At 40.4% G+C, this 12,706-nt stretch overlaps 1 protein-coding gene across 1 annotated transcript in view; it reads right to left on the bottom strand.

Moving 5' to 3' along the window:
* LOC125425935 (mucin-5B-like) overlaps positions 1-12,706 on the bottom strand; it is a 77,115-nt gene that overhangs the window by 2,218 nt on the left and 62,191 nt on the right. Inside the window, exons 43-49 of the mRNA XM_048483748.1 lie at positions 10,641-10,745; positions 9,296-9,339; positions 4,289-4,411; positions 4,082-4,177; positions 3,763-3,891; positions 2,811-2,862; positions 2,269-2,377 (exon numbers count right to left, since the gene is read on the bottom strand). Coding sequence (XP_048339705.1) covers positions 2,269-2,377; positions 2,811-2,862; positions 3,763-3,891; positions 4,082-4,177; positions 4,289-4,411; positions 9,296-9,339; positions 10,641-10,745 — 658 coding nt within the window. The remainder of the gene's footprint in view (positions 1-2,268; positions 2,378-2,810; positions 2,863-3,762; positions 3,892-4,081; positions 4,178-4,288; positions 4,412-9,295; positions 9,340-10,640; positions 10,746-12,706) is intronic.

Raw genomic sequence — 12,706 nt, 5'->3', positions numbered from 1 at the left:
CATATTTTGATGTGCAAACATATGCAGAACAAGAAGCTACTGCTAGGATAGAGTATGGCAATCCAGAATGGTTTCCATTTGGCAAAGATAACAGATGAAGATGCATTTTATCTCTCTCTGTTCAATTTGTATGCAGAAGACACCATAAAGAAAACTGAAGAAGAAGAAGAGTTTGGATTTATATCCCCCCTTTGTCTCCTGTAGGAGACTCAAAGGGGCTTACAATCTCCTTGCCCTTCCCCCCTTGGAGCTGAGAGAGCTCCAAGAAGCTGTGACTAGCCCAAGGTCACCCAGCTGGCATGTGTGGGAGTGCACAGGCTAATCTGAATTCCCCAAATAAGCCTCCACAGCTCAAGTGGCAGAGCAGGGAATCAAACCTGGTTCTTCCAGATTAGAATGCACCTGCTCTTAACCACTATGCCATTGCTGCTCTGGATTAAATTTAGCTGAAGGTGTAGTAAAAATTGGTGGAAGGAACATTAAAAATTTGACATATGCAGATGACACCACGTTACTGGCAAAAAATAGCAAATACTTATAATGACTATCAGTGAAGATTAAAGCAGAAAGTGCCAAAGTAGGATTATAGCTGAACATCAAGAACACAAAAGTACTGAGAAATTACACAACTTTGATGATTAAGAAATTGAACTTATTAAAGATTTTCTATTCCTTGGCTTCATCATTGACCAAAAAGGGAGACTGCAACCAAGAAATCAATGTGATTGAGATTGGAAAGAGCAGCCATGAAGGAGCTAGAAAAGATTCTTAAGTGTACAAATGTGCTGCTGGTGACTAAGATCAAGATAATCCATACCTTAGTATTCTACATTATGATGTAGAATGGGAGGGGGTCAGTGGCAGAGATCCCCCTGCAATGGCAAGAGCGAGCCTCACCGAAATGGTACAAGCGGGTGCAAGTCTGTGAGAGGTTGTGAGAGGTGCATCTTGTCACATCGAGGAGTAAGGGGCCGAGCAAAGGAGAACTGGTGGCAGAGGTTTTTCCATAGTGATGGACTTGGATTTCCCATGGTGGCAATGGTGGACGTTTTTGAACTTGCCTGTACTGTTTGTGGTTGGGGGGTGCCTTTGGGGTACTACACTGACTGTGATTCCCAACAGCTTGCCAACAACAGAGTTGGTGGCAGAAATACCAGAAGAACTGCTGGCCTCCCTGTACTGAACCTTTACATCACCACTTTCGCTGGCCCTGCCAATGTGTACTATACTATTAGGTGTATAGGCTACCAGGAGTTGTTAGTCTGTATTTGTAATTTAGTTCTCTTGTATTTAGCTAGGGATTGTAGTTTCTCTTATATGTGGTCAGGAGTAGAGTAGGAACTAGGTAGCTCTACTAGGTTATTCTTGCAGCAGTTATAGTGAAGGGTAGTTTAGCCTTACAGGGTAGTTTTAGTTTATTGGTAATGTTTTATAGTGTATATTGTACTGCTATTGCTTTGCCTTGTTGCTTAAATTAGTTCATTGGTTATGTATTGTCATGAAGTTATATATTGATGCATTGGAAACATTTGGTTGGAAATGTATCAATATATTTCTACTTGATTGTTGTGTATTGCTACTCTGATGTTGCTAATGTATTGGATATTGTATGGATTTAGTTGATACCTGAATTGTCTGTTAATGCTGCTGTTTTTGTTCTTATAATTTGTATAGCCTGAAATGCTTAGTCACCATCTGAAATTAGTTCTATTTAGTCTTATGTATTTTATTACTGTTACTGTTTGTTATTGCTATATTGTTGAAATGTATTGTTTATCATGTTGTTAGCTGCTCTGAGCCCTTCAGGGATAGGGTGGGGTACAAATATAATTGAAATGAAATGTAAAATGAATGTATGGGAGTAAAAGTTAGACAAGGCAGCTGACAGGAAGAAAGTTGATTCATTTGAAATGTGGAGAGTTTTACAAATACCATGAACTGCCAAAAAGACAAATCAGTGGGTTCTAGATCAACTCAAGCCAAACTTTCCCTAGAAGCTCTAATGATTGAACTGAGACTTTGGTCACATTATGAGAAGACAAGGCTTGCTGGAAAAGACGATTATGCTAGGAACAGTTGAAGCCAGCAGGAAAAGAGGAAGACCCAACATGAGATGGATTGACTCAATCAAGGAAACCATGGCCCTCAGTTTGCAATACCTGAGCAAGGCTGTTAATAACAGGACATTTTGGAGGTCCTTATTTCATAGGGTCGCCATAAGTCATAAGCAACTTGATGGCACTTAAACACGCACACACACACACTTACATGGAAGAACTTGGGCAGGCCCCTTCACAGTAGGTGAGTTCTACTAGTTCAGATGATATGCAGTCATTTTGACGGACAAGAATTTGATTTGTTTGAACTTTGCAGTTTGCTAAAAAAAAAAAGGTGGGGGAACAAATCAATAAGCATCCTATCCTGTCTTCATATTCAGACATAAGTCTCACATGAGATGCATGAAAACTGCACTGCAGCCTTGATTATCATATCTTCAGTAATAGAAAGCACTATACCTCAATGGACTTAATGAAAAGGGCTTTTTGAGCAACCATGTTGTACTGCCCTCCTTAAAGACTCAATGGAACATGAATGGTTCAGCCAAAAATGCCCTACACATTAACACAAAACTCTTTTTATGAATAAATGGACATTCTGGGTTCTACTATTTGTGAGGGAGAGATAAAAAGTTCTCAGTCTTAGCAAAATGGAATGAAGTTGAAACTCAAGTTGACAATTATCTGATTACTTCCAGTAAAAAAATATTGCAACTACTGCTCTTTGTAGGAGATATATAAAACTTCGCTTACTTGTGGGTTTGCATATTTTACAGCAGCCATCTGGAGTCAGCTCAATTTCATTCTTTGAAACAGAAACAAAAATCAGTATTACTTCCAAGAAGAAAAGGCAGCTTTCTAGTGCTGTGCTTGCATTGTCTTAGTCTCAAACCTGCTACCGTGTTTCTCCGAAAATAAGACAGTGTCTTATATTAATTTTTGCTCCCAAAGATGCACTATGTCTTATTTTCAGGGGGTGTCTTATTTTTCCGCTCCACAGCTGCCTGCTCTGGTGTTCTGTTCGACAGGCATACTTCCAAACAAAAACTTTGCTACGTCTTACTTTCGGGGGATGTTTTATATTTAGCACTTCAGCAAAACCTCTACTACGTCTTATTCTCAGGGGATGTCTTATTTTCGGAGAAACAGGGTATACCGTGGTCATGACATGAAAGCATGGATTGTAGCCTTTGCTTAATGTGGTCCATCTCAAAAAGGATTGGCAAATGCTAAAGTCTTTTAAATGGTAAGACATCTGCTAGACACAAACAGCCATTCTCTACTTCATAATTAAATGCACAAGAAACTTTTCCTCTAAATGCACCTCTGTCAATGGAATGCGGGGTGGTGGTGATCTTTCTGATTGGAAAGTATCAACATGCTTCTTTCTGGGCATTACCTCCATCCCACAATGTTATCAAGTCTCACTGATCAGACTAGATGTAACCTACCCAGCTTGTGGCCTTGAAATTGCACTGCTGCTACTAGCTGTATAACTAACAAGTAGCAGATGAATAGTTTTGAAGACAACGCACAATATATGTAGGAAAACTTCAGAAAGGGTGCTCCTGATCGGTGAAAGTCTCATCTTTGAATAATGGTGGCAATGATTGCATAATCTCTGTAAATATTTTGAGATCACATTCATTTTTCAGCTTCTAAAGAGTAAGATCATACATTATTGTGAATAGACAGTTAAACTTACAGGAGAACACTCCTTTGGGTCAAAGATGGGGCATGCCCTTCTAGTGTTGACCAAAATTAATTTATCTTCCTCTTTTTCACATTCATAATGGCTGCAGTTACTGGCTTCTGGTTGCCAAATATCACCAGGCTGTTGATATGAAGAAAACATTATTTTGCAGATTTGTAAGTTCTAGTGTACCAAATCATCATCTTTAAAAATCTATTACAAATTTTCTAGTGTGCCATATTTGAAGAATTTTCAACTCAGGAAATGGTTCAGTCGTAGAAGATTCTTGTAGGAGTTATTTAATGTTTCTAGTTACACAAAACATGATTACCTTGAGCATCTGAGTGGTACCATTAATGTTGATGGTACAAGTCACCTGGATACATGTTCCACAACACTCTCCAGCGTTTACATGGTACTCATAACCCTGTTGGTAGAGAGCAGTAGTTAACAATGCAGTGGATTTGTAAGAGAGGCAGTCAAAGAATGATTTAATTAAAAAACAACCAGTTACAGACAACCTGAGGTTTTGACTTACCACTGAACATGCTGTATCACACTGAATTGGCTCACACTCCACAAGATTTGTTTTGGAGACTGGGTCTCTTTTATGACTGCAGATGCACGTTTCACAAGAGTCACTTGGAATGGATGCACCTACCTGGGATAAGTCAAGGAATGGTTTATTATAAACAAATCAAACATGTCAGAAATTTTATGAACAATAGATCAAATTATTGTCAAGTGTTTTTTTAAACAGAGTGCTTTATGACGATTAAATTAATTTATCTTTAGAGAACGCCATAATATTTTTAATATAAGACTGAGAAATAAATAAAAATAAAAATATTTAATGCAAGTAGAGGACCCACAAGGACTTGGAGGATATGGTCAATCCCCCCGCCCCCAGCGTCCATAATGCTGGTGTTTCATTTCTGACTGGGCTACTCCTGCACTGACTTCAGCACTTCTTGCCGCCTCCTCTTATGGGCTATCTCTGCTGCCATCCCCATGTTGTCCTTCTGATAGCACCATAAGGACTAACAATGCTGATATAAGCAGAAGCTTTAATCAGTCAGATCTCACTTCTTCAGATACATTTTGCCTTGGTTAAATACTCAGCAGAAAAAGCTAGTATGGGGGGACAGTCCCAACCAGCCAATCTCACACCCGCAGTGGGTGAATTGGTTTCTCTTGTGATTAGATCTTGTTTTACATCTGCTTCTTTCTTATATTCTCCACCCACACTGGGTATTTAACCATGATTAATGAACACATACATCTGTTCATCTGAGGAAGTGAGCTCTGATTCAGACAAGTTCATGCTGAAATAAATTGCTATTCTTTAAGGTGCTAATTCTGTGAAAATTTGCTATAATACTGCTACTCCTCTGGAATGGCTACATTTTCATGTATCATATTAGGTTGCCATCTACAAGGCTATTGAACTCCAGCAGAGGGTTTTTTGTCGTTAACTTTTAAACCCCAACAGTGGTTATATTTTAAAACTAAGATTTTTTCTGCATTTCCAGGGCTGAACCTGGGTTCACAGTATCCTAAATCACAGCCCCAGATTTGATCGTTACCTGGGAACCAATCCTTGAGTATCAGAGACAGTGATAAAAAAATATGGACTGCTTTGATGAACCAGCAAGATAATTTTTGTTCTCTCATAGGACTGCGCTGTTTAATCCTATTGCTTCAACTCAAAACATATCTGGTACATTCAATGATGCTAACATTTGGGTGGACTGGGCATTCTTGTGTCAAATGCTCTAGATGTAAAATGTGCTGGTTTGATCTTGAAAGATTTAGCTATGGCTGTTCCTTTGCAACTAGGCCAGGGTAGGTTAATTAGTCATCAATACATGTTCACCACCCACACACACAGACAATGAAAAAAATGATCTCTCCGCTAACTGGTTAGCTTTAGAATTTTATGTTGCTGCCCCCTTCCCTCCCCTCCCTTGCATGCCACCCCCACTCCCTTCCTTTGCATGCCATCTCCCCTCCCTCTCCCTTTGCTAGGGTGGGTGGGCCATGTCCAAATGCTGGGCCCCCTCCCTCCCCTTCCCTCTCTCCCCTTCCCTTCCAGGGCACACCTCTCCCTCCCCCTCCCTCCGCTAGGAATATTCAAATGCACTGGGGTTATTGGGGGGAAATTTCAACACAAGAGTAGGCCTGGATGTTTCCTCTCCATGTGAAGAGTATAATGTATTAATAGGTGACCTGCTGGATAAACCAATGAGTATACATTTTCCATGCTTGTTCAAGGACCAGTGATCAGATTATGTTTGATTTTGTTTGCCCAAATTTGTTTACAGGTAGAACCTCCATATTTTTAATGGCTCAACCTTTTGACACCACCCAGGAGAGTTTACCTTTATGACAGGCACTAGATTCAGGACCACTGTATGTGCTGTTCTGAGGGTATCTTCTGCCCTTGATGAGAAATCTCCAAATATTACCTTATCTGGAAGATGACCACCTCCCTCTTTTATTACAAATAATTCCTCTGCACCTGCCTATCCATCTTAAGTCCTGGTACTTAAGTCAAGTTACACCAACTGAGTAAGTGGGTTGTTGTGCCAAATGCTCACCTAGACCAAAGTTTGAAGGAGTGCCTGGAGTAGGAAAACCTTCAAATGTATGGTACAATATTCTCAGCACAAAATCTAGGCTAGGATACTCGGAATCTTTACAAAAATCTGGTTCAGAGACTGAATACTCTTTTGGTATGCTCTGCCAATCCAAGTGCCCAGAAAACAGGTATATCATCAAAGACGATGTACAACAAGGAACGTCTAGAAGCCAAAAGGGCATTTTCCTCCACATACTGTCTTTATAAAAATCCAGACAGAGATTAAAAAAGAATTGGTAGCATACTCCCTTCTTTCTCAGAAGAATTTTTAGAAGTCACTGATTACTTGTAAGAAGAAATAAAATATCAGTGCTATATGGCAGTACCTTATACAGGCAGTCAAAGAAAGAATGCTGTATTTTTCTTGAGGTTAACCTCTGGTTATGTCTCTAAGTACACCTCTCCCCTATACTCCCTTATTCCACCTGACACCTTGGCTATTTTTTTCCCCAAAAAATTTGTGATGACTCCTTCCAGCTTTTTCTCAGCAAAAGATTGAGGACTAGCCTAAGTGGCATTTAGCCTCCATAAGTGAGGCTAAATCACTTATCTGCCAGCTTAGAAAAGGGAGAACTCTCGGCATAAATTGCATCATGCCGTACTCTTTTCTTGCACTGATCTGACTGGTCATATTCCTAACATTCCCTTGATAATCCCTCTTTCCTGTCCTTTGTTTTGATTTTTAATGGTTTCGTAAGTGTATTTTCACTTTTATTTTAATTAAGTGGTGTATTTGGTTTTAATGATCAGTTGGCAATTCTGACTAAATTTGCAGTGGACATTCATTGGGGTCTTTCATACATGTCCTAGAGTATTCCGGATGTGAAGTAACAACAATGCAGTTGTGGTCAATATGATTATTGAAGAGCTACATCTCAGTAAAAAGATCTGCAATGTGGTGCCCACTTGTGGGTTTCTTGATGCCCATTTGTTCTGTGACAAAGCATCTCTTCCCCAAAGCAAAGAGACAGTCTTGGCTTTCCTCCATTTCGTTGGACCTCCAGAAGAAACCAAGAAGTATCACCTTTGCGTCTGAAGGGAGAACCTATCCAGAAACAGCTGCTTTCATCATAGGAGGATACTTAGTTTGCAACTACCCAGTATTTTACTGGAACCATCTGTTTTATTATGGCATCCACTATCTGTCCTAAAAATTCCAATAGCATTGGGTACCTTGAAGTTGTGGAACTAGAGCTACAATTCTAAGCATCAATATAACTAATTTTCAGTGTGGCTTAATCTGTGGATACGTAAATCCAAACAAAACTTTATACACATCTTAAAAGCATCCCAGGTCTGCAACAAAATCTGAAATTTAAAAGAAAAATACTGGGCTGTTCTCCCCCTCTCCCAACTGACAAAAGGAGCACCTATAGATTTAAGAAGCAGATGTTGTCAGTGGCTATTGCTAGGCAATGATAATAATATTGCTAGCCTTCAAGAAGTTAGTTTCTCTTACTAAAAGGTGGGGGTAGGGGCATGATCCTTTTCAACTTGCATGATTTACCCAGGTCTGATTCGCTTCTACTATTCAACAGCAGCCACCTCACAAAGACTAACAGGGTGTAGTGATTAGAGTTTTGGACTAAGATCTGAGAGACCCAGTTTCAAATCATCAGTCTGCCATGGAAGCTCACTGGGTGACTTTGGAATGATTACACATTCTGAGCCTAACTTACCTTACTGAGTTGTGAGGCTAAAATGGAGAAGAATTATGTAAGATGCTATGGGGGTTCATTGGAGAGAAAGGAATTGTATAGATTACGTAAATAAACAAGATAGCTAAGAATGTGGGGGGCAGTGAAAAGGTGGGTTGGTGCGTGGGTAAGAAGGAGGCAGGGAAAGATGAGGATATGGGTCCTATCAGGAGAACAGAAAAAGGACATCGAATGGAGAGGAGTATACAGAGGTAAGTGTGGTACCCCTAGAAGTTTTTGCAGGTTTCCTGTGTTGTGACTGGTCAGGACCTGGCAGCCACACAAGGCCATCATTTTATTTGGTGTGGGCTACAAGGATGGTGTGAGGAGGGTAAGCTGAAAATGGGGAATGGGCAGATAAAGATTGGTTCATTGGTAGGTGTGAAGGACGGAATATACTAGGAGAAAAGAAGAGACTATGGGGACTACGCCAGGGAAGGAACAAAGGAAATAGTAGGGGAAAGGGAAAATCAGGTACCCACTGCAAGTCTTTGCAGGTCCCCTTCTTGTATTTAAGTAAAAAAGTAAGTCTCATTTATCTAAGTTATCATGTGGAGGGTTAGGCTGGAAGATATCTAGTCAATTAACCATGTTCTATGAGTCATGAAAAATATCTATAAAAGGTCTCAAATCCACAAAATGCCCATACCCCCAAATTGTGATTATGGAAATGTAGCAACAAAGATTGTAATATCAATGATGAGAAAAAGGAAACAAGGATTTTAAATTGCCTGAATGTTTTACAAAAACACTTCATGGAGCAATGGAAATTGCCCATAATTAATCATTTTCTAATGAAGCAACCATCCCTTTAAAAATGCTCATTTAATCATCTGTTCATTTGGCCATTTATGTGTAGATGGTTCAAATAGTTCTCATTTGCATTTCTATCCATTGCTCCCAACATAAAAAGATCTTTTTTGCTGTTGTATTCAAAAGAAGAAACAACAGACTTGCAAGTTTAAATTTCAACTGGGAATACAAGCAGGCCTAAGCCCATCTGCGGCACACATACGAAATATAAAATTATCAATTTGTTTGGATGCAACCAAACATTTTAAAATAATTTCTGTAGCCAAGGGAAACACATACAAAATGCAGGTTTTTTAAATAAACCATAGCTCAAATCTCATATGCATCTTTTTTGAAAGCATTGAAAATTAGATTTTTTTTAAAAAAATGTAAATAATAATGCTTGCATGCTTACTGTATAAACTGATCCATTGGCTACACACATATCCGGTATTGGTTCTGAAAACAGAAGCAGCCAGTTATTTAGCAATGTTAGCAGAAGATTACGAAAATAGTTTAAATATTCCAAGCACACAACTACTGGTGTGCTTGTTTTTAATTTTTTTTTTCATAATTATGTGAGAGGAAGACGTGAATATTTTATGTTGAGGATGCAAAATTAGGGATGCCAACTCTCAGTTGAGAAATTCCTGGATATTTGAGGGCAGAGATTGGGGAAAGGGAGGTTTGTGGAAGGGAGGGAGGTCAGTGGGTATAACACCATGGAGTCCACCTTCCAAAATAGCCATTTTCTCAGATGAACTAATCTGTGTTGGCTAAAGATCAGCTGTAATTCTAGGAGAACTCCAGGCCCACTTGGAATCTGGCAACCCTAAGATAAACATTATATGTTAAGTGTGGTAAAAGTGATCTGAACAGACATTCTGGAACCTGGTTTCAGTTTCTAGAATACATTTCTCTCCTACCGCAAGTGCACACAACCCCATCTATATTTACTCCAAAAGAAGTCCTATGGCACTTACTCCGACGTCAGAGAAAATAAAATGGTAATGTCAGCCCAACCCAAAGGGGGTGGAGGTGGGACAGTGCAGCCATACCACCTCCAAAGAAGCATTTGACAGTGACCTCCAAAGAAGCATTTGACAGTGCAGGTGCTGGGAAAACAATGGAAGTTCCCTGGCGGTTGTGAAAAATCCAATTCAGGGCGATGGCTTTCTCTACCCTTACATCCAGAAAAAAAGGCATTCCTGGGCCAAAATGGCCCTGGAAGCTGACTAAAACCACCCCTGCCCTGTGAACACCCCCATCCATGCTGGAGCAGCCTGCTGCAGTGGAGGACCAGTGGCACAGGGGCAAATTTCCACATTTGGATAGTGTGGGGCCACATGGTACCCCGCCACCAACATAACCGCCTCTGTGTCAACGTCCATGCTCATTTGCATAATGCAAGTGGCAATGACACTGGCGCAGGGGTCTTACCTCTTCCAATACAACTCTGCCCTCCCCCAATTAGGATTGCACAGTTACCTCTTACCTCTTCCAATACAGCTCTGCCCTCCCCCAATCAGGATGCCAGCCACAGATGCAGGCGAAACGTCAGGAGAGAATGCTGCTAGAACACGGCCATACAGCCCGGAAACCACACAGCACCCAATTGCACAGTTAGTCTGTTGCATCTGCCTTAACCATAAATTTGTTCTCACTTCTCACATGTTTTTCTCTTTTTAAATCTGTATCAATTTTGGAATGTACACTCTATGTTCTGTATAAAAATGTAAATCAGAAGTGTTAGAGCTTACCACACAAGAAGGAGACACAGCAATCTCCTTCAAAAAGGATTGAGGTTAACTGGTATCCAGGTTCACATGACTTCTTCTGATTGGAGCAGACGCTAGTATTACATACTGTGGAATAATTAAGAAGATGAATAAAAAGTCTAGCCCGCAAATGAGACCTGACCTGTTAGGCAATGCACAGGCAATACACATATTTTACTGAAATGTTCTTTTAAAGTATAGCTGATTTGGTTCTCTAGCTCTGAGGATGTGAGAGGATGGGCCATGTGTGGCTCCATGGGCCATGTGTGGCTCGCCACACAGGCATTATCCGGATGGACATAATATCCCAGGGGAAAAACGAGACCATACATACCAGGATGTTTGTATCTCGGTTTCTCCCTTCGCACGGCTGCCCATCTGTGGAGGAGCCGAGCTGAGAATTGGATGAAATACTCCATTTTTGTTTTGTACGAGTATTCACGTTACAAGAGTCCCACATTCTAATTGGCTTTTGTTTTTGAGCGGCAACTGCAAGCACCTACCAGCATGCTCGATGTTCTGTGTTCTGATTGGCTGTTGTTTTTGAGTGGCAGCTGCAAGCACCTACCGTGTTTCCCCGAAAATAAGACAGTGTCTTATATTAATTTTTGCTCCCAAAGATGCGCTATGTCTTATTTTCAGGGGATGTCTTATTTTTCTGATGTTCTGTTCGTCGGGCACGCTTCCAGACAAAAAATTTGCTATGTCTTACTTTTGGGGGATGCCTTATATTTCGCACTTCAGCAAAACCTCTACTACGTCTTATTCTCAGGGGATGTCTTATATTCGGGGAAACAGGGTATTAGCATGCTCCTTAGAAATCTCTTCTTGTCTGTGAAATGGCAGCATTTCTAGCCGTAATCATCCACCTTAGTTAAGGCCAATATTCAGGGGATTTTTTGAATCAATTAATACTGACTGAAATACTGTGTCAGCCACATTTTGTAAACATGTAGAAAGTATAGTAATAAGCATGCTTGGTGTCCCATGTTCTGATTGGCTGTTGTTTTTGAGTGGCAGCTGCAAGCACCTATCAGCATGCTTGATATGCTGCACTCTGATTGGCTGTTGTTTTTGAGTGGCAGCTTGAATGAATGTCAGATGTGGGGATCAGGACACTGAGCGGGAAAAATAAACCAGCTGTGCTCCTGGTTGGTTTTTGCACAGTAGTAGGCTCACCCCGGGATTCGTAAAAAGAACCTACAATTTGGCATTTTTAAAAATCCTGGGATAAGGGAAATATCGTGGGGAAGCCCTGATTTAGGACTGGAAGCCATGTGAAAATCATCCACAAATCGGTATGTTTCATCTCCCCATCCCAGGATATTGGGACCGTGAAGAAAATGCCACAGACACTGAAAAGGGCCTGTCTGGTATCGGCAAGGGAGGTCATAGGGCATGGAAGGAGGCCTGCATAAATATTGTTAAAGTGGGAGTTCTCAGATTTCTAAAAAACTGTTGTTGTTAGGAACATATTTATATAGCAAAATACATATCAATAATGTTAAGATTTAGTAAATTTCCCCCTTGATTTTGCTCTTAGCTGCAATGGAGAGATAGAAAAGTGTTGTTTTTTTCAGACAGTCCAGTCTTAGAAATCCACTAGGGGTACAATGGTAGCTGATACTGCTTATTTTTATGGAAGGTTCAGGGTCTGCGGTTGCCCTCAACTAAAAGCTGTGGGGAAACTTTTGTTTGTAGAGATTCTCTGCCTTCAGGGACATGAACATGTATCCTACCAATCTCCTCAGCAAAATCTGAGACCTTCCTCCAGCCTTATGAGTGACTCTTCAAAGCAGGAACTGTCTCTTACGTAGGAAGAAAGTCTCTAGACTTCGCTGAGCAGAGTGACAGGATACATGTCACAGGTTCTTATCAAGGAAAATAGAGACAGTGACTATAACAAAACCCTATTCTGAGATAAGTTTTGTCAGTCTCTGAAATTCCACCAGGCTTGTGTTTTATTTTATTTTGCTGCAACCGACTAACATAGCTAGCCATCTTGAAGTATTTTAGTAGTACGCTGACATACAGTTCTCTATTAATTT

Source organism: Sphaerodactylus townsendi, linkage group LG02, assembly GCF_021028975.2.
Source record: "Sphaerodactylus townsendi isolate TG3544 linkage group LG02, MPM_Stown_v2.3, whole genome shotgun sequence".
Lineage (NCBI taxonomy): Eukaryota > Metazoa > Chordata > Lepidosauria > Squamata > Sphaerodactylidae > Sphaerodactylus > Sphaerodactylus townsendi.
Note: the sequence above shows the minus strand (reverse complement) of the source record. Positions and strands in the feature narration are given on the sequence as shown.